Consider the following 18,263-nt stretch of genomic DNA (forward strand, 5'->3'; position numbering starts at 1 on the left):
CCATATAATAAATTAATTTCTGAACAGTAATTGCTAAATATATCCTTCAAACAAAAATCGTATCATAGAAGTAAGAATGATATTTGTAAGAATAATAACTAGCTAAAAATAAAGGCCTGAATCTGTTAATGTGTTCCAATTAATAGTAGTAACTAGCAATTATGAAGGTGAAATGAGAATGAATTTATAAACTTTAAATGAAAATCCCATGTTATGGAAGTAGTATAATACCTAGTTTTGTTGATATAATTTATGAACAGAGACATACTGCATTTCCCCATGTATAAAATGCACCCTTTCCCGAAAAATTTGGGGTCTAAAAAGTGGGTTCGTCTTATACAGTGGTTGTGGCATTTTAAATGCCATACTTGGAACTGAGGACAAGGCAATATATGAAGGCAGTGATTCGTCATCAGACACAGATGAGGACAACTAATGGATGGGAGTTTTGACAGTAATGAGGAGTTGTATGAATTTCATGATGAATAAAACTTGAGTTCAATAACTTTATGTAATAATTCTTTTTCAAATTTCAAGCCCCCAAATTAAGGTGCATCTTATACATGGGGAAATACGGAAATAATGCTCTTTATCCTCAGAAAAATGAAAGAAATGTTTATTTTGAAAAAATAAATTGATACAAAGATAAAAGGTAACAACATCAAGACTTTTTTTTTTTTCTGGGCAGGGCTTGCATGAAACACAGAGACTGATTTTTTTCATCTATTTTTTATTACTATAAAACAAAATAATTTTCATAATAATATACTCTCAGCATAGGGTGTCTTTTGTTAGTTTTTTTTTGTTTGTCTGTTTTGGGGGGGGTTTTTTTTTGTATTTTTCTGAAGCTGGAAACGGGGTGAGACAGTCAGACTCCCGAATGCATCCGACCGGGATCCACCCGGCATGCACACTAGGGGGCGACGCTCTGCCCACCAGGGGGCGATGCTCTGCCCCTCCGGGGCGTCGCTCTGTCGTGACCAGAGCCACTCCAGCGCCTGGGGCAGAGGCCAAGGAGCCATCCCCAGCGCCCGGGCCATCTTTGCTCCAATGGAGCCTCGCTGCGGGAGGGGAAGAGAGAGACAGAGAGGAAGGAGAGGGGGAGGGGTGGAGAAGCAGATGGGCGCTTCTCCTGTGTACCCTGGCCGGGAATCGAACCCGGGACTTCTGCACGCCAGGCCGATGCTCTACCACTGAGCCAACCGGCCAGGGCCTTTTGTTAGTTTTTTAATGTTTATTTTATTGATTTTGGAGAGAGGAAGGGAGAGACAGGAACATCAGTCTGTTCCTGTATGTGCCCTGACTGGGGGTCCGACTGGCAACCTCTGCGCTTCAGGACAATGCTCTAACCAACTGAGCTATCCAGCCAGGGCAGCATAGGTTTGTTTTTAGTGCTATCAAATTTTGAGGTGAGCACAGAACGCATTATTAGTGCTATTTTTTTGCTCCTTGTTTCTCATTATCAGACTTGGGATGGCAGCAGAGTATAATGAGTTATTTTTAAAAATAATATATTTTGTAGCAAGTAGATCCATTATCTTCAAAAAACTACCCAGCAGAACAGCTCTGATTCAGCAGGGATGCAGAGTTCACCATATTGTAGCCTCACCATTTCCCTGAAGACACTTCTTTAAACTCTGGGGCTTCCAAGATGGTATTTTGGATGTCTCTGTTGTACTGGAAGACACATGGTTATTTGAGTCCTCTGTCACTTGGTTCTTCCTCTTATAATTATGCTGTGGAATGGTGAGAGAACTAATCTCTTTGAGATTCAATCACACATGTGTGAAAGGTTAGCAATAGTAACATTACTATTTATGATTGTTGTGTGGATAGCATGCTCGATAAATTTCAAATACAATTTCTGATTTTGTTTAAAATTAAACATAACAACTTATCCCATACTTTTAAAAATGAGCATTGTAACTGTCTCCAAATGTAGGCCTCCCAAAATTCAGGTTTAGGTGGGTCCGATTTGTCTCAGGTAATTTTTCCTTCCTCTGGTTATGTGTCAAGTTTCTTCTTGTCCCAGGGGTTATAACCATCATCCTTATTATATCTAATTAACTCTAGATAAACACACGCACATCAGTGGTTTATTACAAAACTCCCATAATTCACATTGATTGTTCCTTGGGTCTCTTGTTTTTCTTTTTTAAACAAAGGAAACAAAATTGTTCCTTTACAGTAACTTGTTTTAGGAAGGTTATTATTATTTTTACTTTGGAGGCCATTTCTTTTTTAAAATAAAATTTGATTATATTTCTCTCAGAACTTATTAGAAAATAAAACTTTTGAGTTTCCTCAAAGTAGAACTTAAACATACTTTTTTTCTGATATAGCATTTGTTGGCTTATTTTAATAGACTTAGACCTCTATCTTATGGTGATGGAAGTTGATGGAGGATAGAAAGACACGGTAGCCTGACCTGTGGTGGCGCAGTGGGTAAAGCATCGACCTGGAAATGCTGAGGTCGCCGGTTCGAAACCCTGGGCTTGCCTGGTCAAGGCACATATGGGAGTTGATGTTTCCAGCTCCTCCCCCCCTTCTCTCTCTCTCTGTCTCTCCTCTCTCTCTCTGTCTCTCTCTCTCTCTCTCTCTGTCTCTTCCTCTCCTCTCTAAAATGAATAAATAAATAAAAAGAAGGAAATAAAGAAATATACCATTATTCTTTAAAAAAAAAAGACACTGTAAAAGTAAAATCGAAATCTAGGTTATTTTCAGCAAATGCATTCAATACCAATGATTATTCATTTCAATGCATCAGAGGCAATATTTACTGATCTTTCCTGACCTAGAAACATCATGTACAAATATGTCTCTAAAACGCTTTAGTTTCATAACATCATGGTCAAGACTGAGGGCTCTGGAGACTGACTGTCTGGGTTAGAATACCAGCTTGGTTACTTACCTTGTACAAGTTGCTTGTTAAGTCTTACATTTGTTTCTTCATCTATGAAATGAGGATAATAATAGTTGCCTACATCAGAGAGTTGTGTAAGGATTGAATGAGCTAAAAATGTTAAAAAACCTAAAATACTGCCTGGCACATAGTACACACTCAATAATTATTATAATTATTTGTATTTGTGCACTGATGTCCTTATACTTCAAAATTAATTGGATGAGCCCCTCTTCTAGACACCTCAGTTACTAAGACAAATCAGCCATCATCCTGCCTCCAAGAACTTACAGTGAAGTAGAAAGAAAAAGACTTGTTGCTATAATGAAGGGGTTGTTAACTTGAATTTGATTCAGGGAGTGCAGGAATTTAAATGAGAAAAAAAATTAAGTATTTACATAAACCTCCAACTGAAATTTGGCATTTCCTTCAACTTCTAATATACTCAATAAATCACAATAGTGTTAGCGGTGCCTGTGGCTTTATTTGCAAGAGAAATTAGGTATTTCCATATCAACTTACAGTTCTTGCAGGTATCTCAAAATATTCCTTACCCTCACCACTATTTACAAATTATAGTAGTTATAGACTGGTCTGCTGCTAGATCTTATTTGGGACAATCAAAAGGAAGCACTTATATTAATACATCATAACTTAACTTTTTACATTTTTGGTAATATTTTATTATAATTGGCTTATTTTCTAATCTGATAAATTTCATATTTGTGCATTATTTTATTTTATTTTATTTTTTTGTATTTTTCTGAAGTTGGAAACGAGGAGGCAGTCAGACAGACTCCTGCATGCGCCCAACCGGGATCCACCCGGCACGCCCACTAGGGGGGCGATGCTCTGCCCATCTTGGGGCGTCGCTCTGTTGTGACCAGAGCCATTCTAGCGCCTGGGGCAGAGGCCATGGAGCCATCCTCAGTGCCCGGGCCAACTCCGCTCCAATGGAGCCTCGGCTGTGGGAGGGGAAGAGAGAGACAGAGAGGAAGGAGAGGGGGAGGGGTGTAGAAGCAGATGCGCGCCTCTCCTGTGTGCCCTGGCCGGGAATCCTGCACGCCAGGCCGATGCTCTACCACTGAGCAAACCGGCCAGGGTCTGTGCATTTTTAAAAGGAGGGGTCCACAGTCTTCATTAGACTGCCAAAGGGGTCCATGCCACAAGGAAAATAAAAATCCCACCACAGAAGCCTGTGGAAGGCAAAGTGGGGGTACTAATAAAAGAGTGATAATTGGGAAGAGTACCAAATGTGTTTTGTTTTGTTCTTGTAAGAGAAGCAAGGTGGTCCTCGGTTTTTTTGTTTTTTTTTTTATTTTTTTTAAAAATTTTTTATTTTATTTATTCATTTTAGAAAGGAGAGAGAGAGAGAAGAGAGAGACAGACAGACAGAGAGAGAGAAGGGGGGGAGGAGCTGGAAGCATCAACTCCCATATGTGCCTTGACCAGACAAGCCCAGGGTTTCGAACCGGCGACCTCAGCATTCCAGGTCGACGCTTTATCCACTGCGCCACCACAGGTCAGGCTGGTCCTCGTTTTTAAAACAAACTTAAAAACAGTCAACTTGAAGTACTAAGAATTACTTTATTCTGATTGCAAAAGTGCACAGGAATTTGGAGTTTAAAAACCTGAATCCGACTCACAGCTCTGCTACTACATGAGCAAGTTAACCTCTCTGAGGCTATTTTCTCATCTGTTAAATGAAATTAATGCCAATTTCGTAGAATCATTATGACAAAGGCAATATATGTATTCAATAAAAGCATATCGATAACTATAAAGATTAAAACAATTGCTATTCTTTCCTTGAGCACATATCTAGTCCTGTGCTAGGAAATATAAAAGAAATGGACAACAGCCTTTGCCTTTTAGGAGTTTATCAATTACAGATATGGCATGAAAGCAAAAACAAACAAAACTCTAAAAGCAATTCAAATTAAGTGTGAGGTAGGGAACTTGTGAATTGGTGCTGCAAGTCTGAAAAACAGGTGCCACACCAAACTTAGAAATAATGAATAAAATAAAAATAAAAATTTAGCTGGCTGCAAAATTGACCAATCCTGAAATCATCTGTAAATGTTTTACCTATAGAACAAAATCTGATTAAGAAAACTGTAATGTAACCAATGTAATCAAGATAACCCCTCCATTAATTACTTGTCTGAGTTAAGAAGTCATCTTTTTTTGTGTGTGTGTGCTCTACATACATAGTAGACAAAGGAGAATACAAAAAGCAAGAATTTGCTTCTATGCCTTTCCCAAGACCAGTACTGGTTAGCTGCTGGACATTAAAACCATGCCCATGCTGAAGCTTAGAATGCTACCCTGGTGTTCTTTTTTTTTTCCAAGTGAGAGAACAGGAGGATAGATCAACTCCCACATGCACCTGGACCAGGATCCACCCTGCAACCCCCCCCCCCCTCAATCTGGGGCCAATGCTCCACCCATCTGGGGCCATGCTCACAACAGAGCTATTTTCAATGCCTTAGATGGAGGCTCCAAGGAGTCATCCTCAGTGCCCAGGGGTGATGCACTCAAATCAATCAAGCCATGGCTACTGGAGAGGAAGAAGGGGGGGCGGTTTAGAAGCAGATGGTAGCTTCTCCTGTGTGCCCTAAGAATCAAAACCCAGGACATCCACACGTCAAGCCAAAGCTCTAGCACTGAGCCAATTGGCCAGGGCCTACAGTTGTGTTCACTTTTTAAAAAAGATTTTATTTATCCATTTTAGAGAGGGGGAAGAGAGAGAGAAAGAGGGGAGGAGTAGGAAGCATCAACTCCCATAGGTGCCTTGACCTATGGGAATCCTGTGGTTTCAAACTGGCAAACGTCAGCGTTACAGGTTGACGCTGTATCAGTTATTGTTGCGTTCTTAAAGGATTTCCTTTTAAGCACATCCCTACTGCCTTCACTCCATGTCTCTGTTCATCAAAGATTTATGATAACCTATAACATGGTCTTTTCTTTTGACTGTACCTGTTCCCCCATACTACTTCCAAGAAGGAGGACCCCATATAAATGATGAACACTGATAATTTTGCCATTTATATTTACTGTTAATTAATAAGTTAGCATTCTGGTTTATAACTTGTCATTTTGTGATCTGCTCCATGTGATTTAATTCTCCAGACATTGACTGAATTGATGAAACCTCATTTTCTAACCCAGTAAAGCTAAAAACCAGCAATTTACTAAGATCTAAAAACCCCACGGACTCTGTGGGTTGGCATTAAATCAGAGAAGGCTTTTTTCAGAAATCTAAAAAAAACCCCAAAAACTCTTTTGGGGGGAGAGGGAACTAAAAAAACAGTAGCTAGTAATTAGTATAACAAATAGTATAACAAAAGAAGCATTCTGAATTTAGATTGTCTGATGAAAAAATATTCCTGAAATGCCACATTTTATATTAAATGCATCATTTGTTGAGTTGTGTTTTGTTTTTGTTTGTTTGTTTGTTTGTTTGTTTTGGGTTTTTTTAGCGAGAAAGACACACAGAGAGAGAGAGAGAGAGAGAGAGAGAGAGGGACAGAAAGGGACAGACAGACAGGAAGGGAGAGAGCTGAGAAGCATCATTCTTCATTGTAGTACCTTTGTTGTTCATTGATTGCTTTCTCATCTGTGCCTTGATCAGGGGGCTCCAACCGAGCCATGACCCCTTACTCAAGTCAGTGACCTTGGGCTCAAGCCAGTGATCATGGGGTCATGTCTATGATCCCGTGCTCAAGCCAGGGCCCCGTGCTCAAGCTGGCGACCTCAGGGTTTCCAACCTGGGTCCTCAGCGTTCCAGGTTGATGCACTGTGTCACCGCCTGGACAGGCAAGTTCACTTTCTTAAGTAGCAAATGCTTTGATATTTTAGATTTTTAAGTCACCAAAGATACAAACGTTTTGTAAACAATTTGAATAACCATTCCAAAGACTTGTTTACTTGTGAAGTATTTTTGAAACTAACTGTAAAGACCAACGCAGACATTTAAAAAATGTTATTGAGCCTGACCTGTGGTGACGCAGTGGATAAAGTTTCAACCTGAAACACTGAGGTTGCTGGTTCAAATCCCTGGGTATGCCTAGTTAAGGCACATATGGGAGTTGATGCTTCCTACTCCTTTCCCTGCTTCTCTCTCTCTCCTCTCTAAAATGAATAAATACAATCTTAAAAATATATATTAAAAAATGTTATCGAAAGCATGAAATGGTTATGTTTATAGATTGGGGTTTTGGAAGATTAGACATTAGAGCCCAGGATTTGAATTGGAAAAACATCCTTAGAAGATTACCATACTCAACTCCAAACCTGTCTGCACCGGAAGGTTGAATCGGGTCTATACATCTATCTTTTTAAGCAATACCCGCAAAACTTAGGGTTCAAGTTTTTGAGCCGCAAAATTAATCAAGGTGTCTGTACTTCTAAGAGATCATCCAGTTTATCCCCTTGACCGCTCCTATGGTGTCTGCGATGGGAATAAAATATATCATATATCTAGGTTTGTCTTCTACCACGTTGAGAAGCCACTACGTCTCTCAGTAACGATCCTAAAAGCCTCACAGCACCTACAGAAAATAGCTTTCCTCACTTAATAGGACATTCTTGTTACATATAAATCTTTCCCTTTGGTGGAGCCCAGTCGCGTCCCCTTGGCTGCCCCCAGGCCTCTCAGGGGCTTTGCAAGATAGGATTCGGCCAAGGGTGGTCTGAGACACGTGGTGACAAGGGGACTTGATCCCCGCCCCGGTACCCTTCCTACGAGAAGCGACCCGACCAACACCCCAGGCAGGCCCCTTCCAGGGAAGTTAGAGACTCGATGGTCAGTAATGGATCTCACTTCATTTAACAGGCCCCTCACCCCCAGTTCCTCAGAGGCCCGCCTCTCGTCAGGAGTCCTGTACCCCCTGGGGGCGGTGACTGACGACGCTCATAAGGCGAGAAACGGCTCCCTAAGCAGCTCGCTGGGTCCCTCTCTCCCCAGAATGCACCGGGGCCAGCAGGAAGGCCGCTCCGACCCCTAATTTTCCCGCGAATTCAGTTCAAAGAGGCGGCCGGGCCCGCGATCGGCAGCGCGCACGGGCCAACCAAGCCGCGCCTCCGCGAGAAGCGCCTCCGCGTGACTGACGGGGAAATCCGCGGGCCAACGAGCTAGGCGGTCGGGCGGCGCGCGCTCCCGCCGGCCAATCAGGACGCCGGGCGGGGAAGTGGGTGGAGCCAGGCCAGGCTAGGGTGAGCGGCCTCCCGAGCGGAGCAGGGCTCTCAGGAGGAGACACTTTTTTTTTTTTTTTCCTCCCTCCTTCCCTCCTCTCCTCCTCCCTTCCCTTCCCCTCTCCTCCCCTGTCTCCTCCTTCCCCCCTCGGTCCGCCGGAGCCTACTGGGGCGAGCGGTTGGTATTGCAGGCGCTTACTCTCCGGGGCCGCCCGGCGGGTAGCTGGCGGGGGAGGAGGCAGGAACCGCGATGGCGCCTCAGAAGCACGGCGGTGGGGGAGGGGGCGGCTCGGGGCCCAGCGCGGGGTCCGGGGGAGGCGGCTTCGGGGGTTCGGCGGCGGTGGCGGCGGCGACGGCGTCGGGCGGCAAATCTGGTGGCGGGGGCTGTGGAGGCGGCGGCAGTTACTCGGCCTCCTCCTCCTCCTCCTCCTCCGCGGCGGCGGCGGCGGCGGCAGCGGCGGGGGCTGCGGTGTTGCCGGTGAAGAAGCCGAAAATGGAGCACGTCCAGGCTGACCACGAGCTTTTCCTTCAGGCCTTTGAGAGTGAGTGCGTTTGAGGCTTGGAGGGCAGAAATGCCCACTCTTCCAGCATTCGGGGGACAGGACACTCATGCCGGGCCCCCTTTCTCGCCGGCAGCGGACTTGATTTGGGAGTGGAGGGAGAAATTGTGGAGGGAGCTGTTCCCGGGTCAGGGACGGCGGCTCCCGGGGCCCGAAGTCTCGGCTCAGTGGGCAAAGTGGACTGGGAAGTCCAGGTGAGGGTCCGGGCGCCCGGAGGGTTCCACGGGAGGCTCGCCGCGGGGCCTCGCGGGCGGAGCGGGCTTCGTGCGGCTGAGCTTCCAGTCGGGCTGGAGAGCCGCACGGGCTCGGAGCTGCGGGCGGCGCGCGGGACCCGCTCGGGCTTCGCCCCTGCCCCTCGCTCTCCAGAAGTCCGGGGCTCTCGGTGGGAGGTTTGGAGGAGCACATGCAGCCTGGGAAGGGAAGAATGCGGTAAAAACCGACCTGATTGTCGGGAGCCTGAAATGCCTTCGCACCAACTTGGTGCTTGCTGCCTGTTAACATGGCACCTTGTGATGCTTTAAACCTTTCAAACCCCTCCGCCCATTTCGTGGACACGCAGACTGAGACGGGGAGTGTTTAAGCAGTGGACTGTCTTGCAGTCGATCTCGGGAATCTGCCCGGTGGTGCTTGTCTGGATTCCGGCACATTTTCTTACGTCCATTTCTGTGTTAAGGTCTGTTTTGAGGGCAGAACTACGACTTAATTTGGAAAGGGGGACAGAGTGGCAGAGACAAACAATAGAATTCATTTTAAAAAATAAATAATTTCAACTGTTCTTTCATGAATATTATATCCTGGTTGGTTTCCCCTTTTGCTTTTGCGTGGATGTTATCGCTTGGATGATCTTTAATACTGAATATCTTACAGAAACTTGAATAAACTCGGCTCTACCGCGGAATGTCTTTATTTACAATTTTTCCGTGGCATATGTTAAGGGCATGGTATCAGCTGTGCTTGGAAAGACGTATTACATTGTGTAATACCCTTCTTTCATTCCCTCATTAGTGCTTCATGAAATTCTAATTGGAATTTAGTACAGAGAATTTCGATTTTTATTGAAGCGAATATTGGACCTGCTTGAGAGAGATTCACAGTATTTTTACTTTTGCTTAATATATTTTTAAAAATCTGAAGAGGATTTAAATTGGAAATATGGTACTGAACTGAAGTGTAGTAATGACAAACACGTTTGTACCCTTTTAAAATACCTTTATTTGGAGCAAAATAAAGGTTAAGTCGATATTTGAAAAATTATTTCTAAGTGTTATGAGAAGACAAGTTCTCCAAGAAAGTTTAGTTTTTTTGCTTTCTGTTGAGTCTACCATGGAGAAGCGAACTGTCATTAAGTACTTGCTTCTTTAATACCTTTGATGTATTTAATAATCATGTTTAGTTAATTTTGATACTGCTTTATTTAAAGAAATGTGGTACTAATAGGTCTGCAATGTATTTGATATGGTGTTGTATATAAAACATTTTCTGTTTAATCTAAGTCTTTTATACCATTAAATTTTAACTACACTCAGTATTAAAGAGATTTTGGGAATCTATTACTTTAAAAATAAATGTTGAGTTAGTATTTACATTGGGTAAGGTAGATGAAAACTTGAGCTAAAACTAGAAATGTTCATTGAAAAATTGAAAACTACAGTTTGTGTGTGAGATTTCTTTCGATAATACTTTAATTATATCTGTATTAGGACATGTAGGAGTTTTATTCTGTTTCAGCTTACTACTATAAATTTTTTCAAAGACCAATTAAGAAGTGGGAATTACACATTTATTTGGCATCAGTAAATAATTAGATCTTTTGCTGAATCCAGCTATTTTCATTCCAGTTGCTTTTTGGAAGAAGATGAGATATAAATAAATTAGCTAAATTAAATGAATGTAACTAGTTCTCTTCAGTTCTACAAACTAGTTTAAAAAGTAGCTAAGAAATGCAGGACCTAAGAATGAGATTGTTGAACATCTTATAGTAAATGTAGACTAATTTTGTGAATGTATGCCATAAGTCCACTATCTTTTACCATGCTTACTAATTTTCGTGATGTAAATATTTAGTACATGATTTTTTATAACAGGTGGTTATGTTTATATTGGTTATAACATGGAGTGGGTTGGTATTTTCTTGACAAATTGAGGAATAAATAAATTTAGGTAATGTTTGGATTTTGTTTTCTGTTACCTAGAACCAACGCAGATCTATAGATTTCTTCGAACTCGAAATCTTATTGCGGTAAGTCATCAACAAAATTCATCAGTGTTACTTTTTTTTCTTAGAATTTTACCTGTGTAATTTTAATATTTTTAAAACTTTTCTTATAGCCAATATTTTTGCACAGAACTCTTACTTACATGTCCCATCGAAACTCCAGAACAAACATCAAAAGGTACATTTTATGAGTCTTATTTCAAGTTAATCAAACCATGTTTTAAAGTACTATTTCTAATTAAAGATTAAATATAAAAACTTAGGTGAAAGAGTGATCATTTTAGTAAATGCCAATTTATTACCAGTTTTTTTCTAATAGAAATGATGTAGTAGTTTAAGTGAATGCAATGATTTTACTGACTTACGTTTTCACTCTGTGCTACTAGTTATTTTTCAAGTTCAGTAGAAGTTGAGGATTTAAATATTTACCAGAGGGCTTAGGGGAACTATCTTTGATACATAAACTTAACAGTTAACTTTTTAATATTATATATATATATATATATATATTTTTTTTTTTTTTTTTTTTTTTTTTTTTAGTGAGAGAGAGAAGAGGGACAGACAGGGACAGACAGGAAAGGAGAGAGATGAGAAGCATCAGTTCTTCATTGCAGCACCTTAGTTGTTCATTGATTGCTTTCTCATATGTACCTTGACCGGGTACCTCCGGCCAAGCCAGTGATCCCTTGCTCAAGCCAGTGGACTTGGGCTTCAAGCCAGCCACCTTGTGATCATGTCAATGATCCCACACACAAGCCTGTGACCCGCACTCAAGCTGGATAAGCCAGTGCTCAAGCTGGTGATCTTGGGGTTTAGAACCTGAGTCCTAAACGTACCAGGCCAATGCTTTAATCCACTATGCCACTCCCTGGTTAGGCCTTCTTACAGGTTTTAACAATAAAGAATTTGCTTCTGTAATGACAGGTTCAGAAAGTCTCATTTTATATCTTTGATGGTGGTCTTACTAAAGGAGAAGTACTTTGATGTCAGTAGGATGAATGTTCTTAAAAAGGCAAGAATTCTTAATCATTTAGTCTAAGTGGAGTCCAGAAGTGTCAGAGCTTATATTTGCTTTGTAATATTTAATATTTAACCATATATTATTAGGTAATGCTAGTTTCTGGTCCTTCATGAGGGTTATTTATTGAGTATTTCAAGTGAACAACTTCTAATTTAAAGGAGATAACATTTTTACTAAGCATTTGGTATTGTTGTCTTGACTTGGTGAAACAATTAAACTATCCCAGTAGACTTTTAAACTAAACTCGGTGGAGATTTCCTACTGTTTACTAAGTAAGCATGTTTTCTAGAGCAAAACATGCTTTAGCTTTGTAGATACAACTAGATGGATTTTAAAGGATTGAAATGTTAAAACTATTTGTCTTCTGGTAATGTTTCTGAATCTAGAGAGAGAGAGCATTTCTTTTAATAGTTGAAGTTTACTAAGCACTTAAATAATTAGGAAGAGGGTGGCAGATTAGGCAACAGAATTTAATTTATCAGCTCTTTACCTATCTACTTCATTATTTGATTTATGCCTATACAGAGTTTTCCTGTAAAGGACCAGATAGTAGATACATACTTTAGACTTTGTGGTCCAGGAGGCAGAATTGAGGATATTAGGTAGGATGTGGTACTTACACAAAAAGAGAGAAAACAAATGTCTGCAGATTTTTTTATTGGTGAAATTCAAAATAATTTGAATTTAGTACAGGGTTTTGAAATATAGGCCTAGTGAGCAGTGTGAGAATCTCATATTTTGTGGGGTTTGGGGAGATAACATTATCCTAATCGGGTTTTAGAGTTAGTGTTCTTTGTAATCAAATCAGTGGCAAATGTTTATCTGTAAAAACCTTTCTTAGTTTGTGGGCTGTGTAAAAATGGACAGTAGGCTGGATTAAGTAGTGGTTAACTTTTTCCTGTAGTATTGTTAATATGGAAGATTACCTGAGTTATCATCTAGGTTGCTGCCTGATTTATATTTAAAAGCGTTCAAAGTTTTTTCAAAATAAATTTGAGCTAATCAATAAATGGATAAAAACATTGTATTCATGTGAAGCCTAAATTCATCGTTTTCCTATCATGTTTGTTAGACTATTTGTCTCCTGGGATATGTTTGTTATCTGCTAATACGTGGAGGCAATTTTAAAAGCTTGGTAGTAGAAACTAATTTTTTTAACTTACTGCCTTTTAGGTAAAAAAAATTATCTTTTGAGGGAGTATTGAAACAGTTTGCCAGCCAACAAACATAAATTCCACTTAGTTTATTTCCATACAAAAAATGCATTATAGGGAAAAAATCCTATAGGAATCACCTAATTCATTTGTTCTATCCCTGGCCTATATAAGACATTAAGACTAATTTTTAAAAAATTACACCACAGTTTATATTTTCAAATGAGTGTTGTCTTATTCAAGGTAGTTGGTGGCTTTGACATTGGAGTTTAGTTCAGTAACTGTGTTCTTTGTTTAAACTGTTTTGGAACTCCTTTTATAAAATTGCTTTTAGTATACTGTTTGCTCAAAATGTTTTTAAAACTAACCTTGTCTTTTAGTCTCACTTCATAAATGTATTCAAACTCTATAGCAGGGGTCCCCAAACTACAGCCCGTGGGCCGCATGCGGCCCCCTGAGGCCATTTATCCGCCCCCCCCCCCCCCCCCCGCACTTCTGGAAGGGGCACCTCTTTCATTGGTGGTCAATGAGAGGAGCACATTGACCATCTCATTAGCTAAAAGCAGGCCCATAGTTCCCATTGAAATACTGGTCAGTTTGTTGATTTAAATTTACTTGTTATTTATTTTAAATATTGTATTTGTTCCCATTTTGTTTTTTACTTTAAAATAAGGTATGTGCAGTGTGCATAGGGATTTATTCATAGTTTATTTTATAGTCCGGCCCTCGAATGGTCTGAGGGACAGTGAACTGGCCCCCTGTGTAAAATGTTTGGGGACCCCTGCTCTATAGGCTAACATTACTCTGACAAAATGGAAATACCAGTGAGAAGCGGGACATCTTTTATTGAATCTATTTTATAGTCTTATGTGAGCTGGTTTTGAATTCTCCCCCCAAAATTTATTGAATTTAAAAATATTCTCCTTTTTAAATGACTTTTTGATGACTATTTCTGTTGTTAAATCTGAGCTATGGTAGTGGCACCTTTCTAAAGAACAGAAATAGTCAGTGTTGGGGGATGGGGCTGCTTTTGTATAATTGCTTTTTGTTACTTGTTTTTCCTAAGGATGGATGGGTTGTCTTTATCTTACCTGTTTGAAATGGTTGTTGATATTTAGTTCTCCTTGGCAGAACTCCGTAATTTTGGAAGAGGTGAACCTTGTGACTTAGTCTTATCTTTTCTTCCAACAGACAGGATTTCATCTTAATTATTACATAAAGATAAATGTTCTTAAAAGTTTTTAGTAGTTTTACAACCCTTCTCAGTAGTACATTTTAGTGTTTATACTGAAAGTTCTTTGTGACTAGCCTAAAGGAATCTTACATTTTTCTTCTTTCTTCTCTCTTATCTGTGAAAATTGAAAATGTATTGCCCTCCTTCGCAAAGTACTTCTTACTATGCTCTATTGGATGAAATTTTATTATTAAAGTTTTTAGTAACTCTAAAGGTAAAGAGAGAAGCTTTTTTGAAAAAAGATCTTTTGTTAATGGAGGCTTTTGTTAATGGAGGCTATTTATAACCTTGAAATATAGATTGTATCAATTCTGCTCTTCCTATCAGTATTTTACTGCAACACATTTATATTACTATTTCTCTACTGATAATTTTTATTTTAGCAGTTGAGTACAATAGCTGGCTTTGAGGAATGAGCATACTAGTAATTTCTAGTATCTGAATTCAAGCTTTACAGAGTATTAATGTGGAATACATTAAGCTTTTCAAGTCCTAAATTTGAAGAGAGTGTATGAGTATAAAGAAATACGTGTTTCCAATTAACATATTATATGTGGATCTTGATTTTTAATAGACTAACTTAAGAACTAAGATTAGGCTTCTTTTAGAATCTATTCATTCTTAAATTGCTTGGAAAGATGGGTTATTCTTAAGTTTCTAGTTTGTGGAAAAATTACTTTTAAACTGGTCAAGTTAAATGAGAGTAATAATATGACTTGATGGGTGTGCCCTCTTAATTTCAAAAATTTTTCATGATGATAACCATCTCTTTAACATGGCGTATTGTTAACTTCAGCCATTGCTAATAATCTTTGTTGATGTTTTGATTACTAGTTTTTCTACAGAATAATCATTTTTATGTGATAGTGCTAGCACATATTTGTCAGGTTACTTAATAAAGATAAATATTTCAAAATACACATAATTTGCATTTGTTTGGCTCAGTCCAACAGATGCTTGAATACCAACCAAGTATATGTGACTTTCCTTGAAAAAAAGCAGTCTCTGTCTATCAGGAACTTATAGCAGGAGAAATCAATATATATGCAAGTTTCACATTTAGGAAACTAAATATTAAATATAAACCAAGTGCCATTGATAAGGAGAAATCACTCTGGTTTGGGAATAATTACAAAAGGTTTCATGGAAAAAGTAGCATTTGAGATGGGACTTGAGGGCTTGTCTGCTGTACTATAATATACACTGTCTCAGTAGTATTCATTGTTATGGCTAACCATCCATAATTTATCTTATTAAAAATAATAAAAATCAGATTTCCAACTTGCCTATTATAGTGACAATAAAGTATAATCTGTTTGTTTTTCCCAGTTGAGAAGTGATTATTTTGTTTATCTGTTTCTTCCAGGAAAACATTTAAAGTTGATGATATGTTATCAAAAGTAGAGAAAATGAAAGGAGAGCAAGAATCTCATAGGTAAGATAACCTATCAGTATACATTAAGTGACATACTTGAGGAAAGAGGAAAATGAGAGCGATCATTTCTCTAGTGATCATCTCAATATCATAAGGAGTTAGAAAGAACCTTAGATGTCACTTGGTCCAAACTCTTCCACAAATCAGGAATTACTTCCTTTGTATCTTCCCTGGCAGATAATTCTTAAGCCTCATCTCTAGTACCTCCAATGCTGAAACTCACTGTTTTCTAAGGCAGCTGTTTTCATTATTAATTATCTCTATTGCCAGTTTCTTACATTTTGAATTCAAGTTTCTGTAATTTCTGCAGTTGCTGTATAATCTTGTATCATCTATGGAGGGATGGAGACTCATATTTATGATAAACTTACTATATGCTAGGTGCTATGCCAGGTGCTACACAACATTATATCTCTTCCAAGTGCTAACCCTCAAATCTGAAGAGAGGCTCTCTTTTTTTCTGTTTTGTTTTTTCTCTTGTTTACATCTTTCAGGCAAAATATTTCTAACTTTATTTTATATTTGAAATATGTTTATCACATGATAGTTTTATAAATTTGATCTTTTGGGCAGAATCTACTTACTGTATGTTTTCAAATGTGATACCCAGAACTAATTTCCTAAATGTCCTAACTAGCCTAATACCTGCGTAGGCTAGACAGTATGCGTCTATTTATTCTTTAATATGTAAACTAAAGAAAGTTGAATATTCTCAAGACAAACAGGAACTTACGTGATATTTATTCATTGACTACTTTTAGGGAAAATGCAAAACTAAAAATAATAAATTTTTTAAAAATGGAGTTGAAAAATTGCCACAGTGGATTTTTCTTTTTCTTTTGAAGCTTTAAATCATATCTTACCAATTTAGAAAGGCTACATATGCTGACTCAGTAGTGCTTCATGTATGGTTTCTCATTTTAGTGACTGGTGTAAGATGTCATTTTTGCAGATGCTTATATTTAAAGTTTGGCTTTTGGATATTAGTTTGGCTTTTGAGATTAGATTATTTTGTTACTCAAGTTATAAAGTTACATTTTTTATTTTATATCCTGCAATCTTGTAGGACTGAAGTGTAATTCTATTTTTTTTTTTTTTTTAAGTGAGAGGAGGGAAGATAGTGGGACAGACTCCTGCATGTGCCCCAACTGGGATCCACCCAGCAACCCCTGTCTGGGGCTGATGCTCAAATCCACTGAGCTATTTTTAGCACCTGAGGCTGCCGTACTTAGACCAACTGAGCTATCCTCAGCACCCGGGGCTGAGACACAAACCAGTTGAGCCACTGGCTGCAAAAAGGGGAAAGGGAAAAAAGGGGGAGAGGAAGAGGGAAGAGAAGCAGATGGTCGCTTCTCATGTGTACTCTGACTGGGAATCATACCTGGGACATTTGCACACCAGGCTGTGATGCTCAATCTACTGGGCCAACTGGCCAGGGCCTGAAGTGTAATTTCTATTTCTGTATCTAGGCACTTCTGACTTGAAATAAGTTTATATGTATACACATACACACACACACACACACACACACACACACACATTTACATATATACGGCACACAGATATATATGTTTAAGATACTATTTATTGATTTTTAGAGAGAGGAGAGAGGGAAAGTAAGTGGTAGGGAGAAGTGGGAAGCATGAACTCGTAGTAGTTGCTTCCTGTATGTGCCTTGACCAGGCAAGCCCAGAGTTTTGAATCAGCGACCTCAGTGTCCCAGGTCAGTGCTTTATTCACTGTGCCACCACAGGCCAGGCAAATTTAAAAGACTTTTTTTTCTTCAGATTTTAATGTTTATTGTATTGATTTTAGAGAGAGAAGCATAGAGAGAGAGACAGAAACATCAATCTGTTCCTGTCTGTGCCCTGACTGGGAATTGGACCAGCAAGCTCTGTGCTCTGGGATGATACTCTAACCAACGGAGCCTGATACAGCCGAGACTATAAATAAGTTTTGATAGTGTGTTCTAGAAGCTAAGATCACAGATTTTTACATAGTGTATACCTGCCAAGGGAGTACCGTACAATACAAGACTAAGAATATTTTCAGTATATGTACTCTATTCTTTGCTTGAATTTCTATTCCAGATCCTTGTCTGACCACTTACCCTGGACAAAGCTCTTGAAATCCTCAGGGCCTTTTTAAAGTGTAAATTGTGTTCTTACCTCTCTGCTTCTTATCTCCTGAACACTGAACACCTTAATAGTTTGCCTGCCGGGTCTTTCAGGGTTCATGTGAGAAGGAAGACTGCACCAAGAAGAAGAAAATTTAATCCTTTTCTTCATCTTCCCTACTGAGGTTCTATACCTTCATCACTGCTAAACTCGGCTACTGTCTCTTTGATAAATACTACAGAGCTTGCGTTTGAGGGTGTGTTGTGAGGAAGATAGAACATACTGGTCGCTTCTTTCTGAAAAGAGCACTCAATAATTTTGTTCCTTTTGACCCAATGGGTTCAAAAAAACTAGACCTGTACTGTAACAGAGGTGCTGTTAACCAACTCATAGAAACATCAGAGGTTTGCATAGAATTCCTGCTTGTAA

At 39.5% G+C, this 18,263-nt stretch overlaps 1 protein-coding gene across 2 annotated transcripts in view; it reads left to right on the top strand.

Annotated features, from left to right (window-relative positions):
• Positions 1-8,113: 8,113 nt before the first annotated feature.
• Positions 8,114-18,263, top strand: part of SUZ12 (SUZ12 polycomb repressive complex 2 subunit) — a 51,145-nt gene continuing 40,995 nt past the window's right edge. Inside the window, exons 1-4 of one of the 2 annotated variants that reach the window (XM_066363777.1) lie at positions 8,114-8,640; positions 10,851-10,897; positions 10,987-11,051; positions 15,649-15,717. In XM_066363777.1, the coding sequence (XP_066219874.1) occupies positions 8,349-8,640; positions 10,851-10,897; positions 10,987-11,051; positions 15,649-15,717 (473 nt within the window). In that variant the 5' untranslated portion in view covers positions 8,114-8,348. The remainder of the gene's footprint in view (positions 8,641-10,850; positions 10,898-10,986; positions 11,052-15,648; positions 15,718-18,263) is intronic. The other variant, XM_066363778.1, reaches the window with a different exon arrangement.

The sequence above is a fragment of the Saccopteryx leptura genome, chromosome 2, assembly GCF_036850995.1.
Source record: "Saccopteryx leptura isolate mSacLep1 chromosome 2, mSacLep1_pri_phased_curated, whole genome shotgun sequence".
NCBI classification, from domain to species: Eukaryota; Metazoa; Chordata; class Mammalia; order Chiroptera; family Emballonuridae; genus Saccopteryx; species Saccopteryx leptura.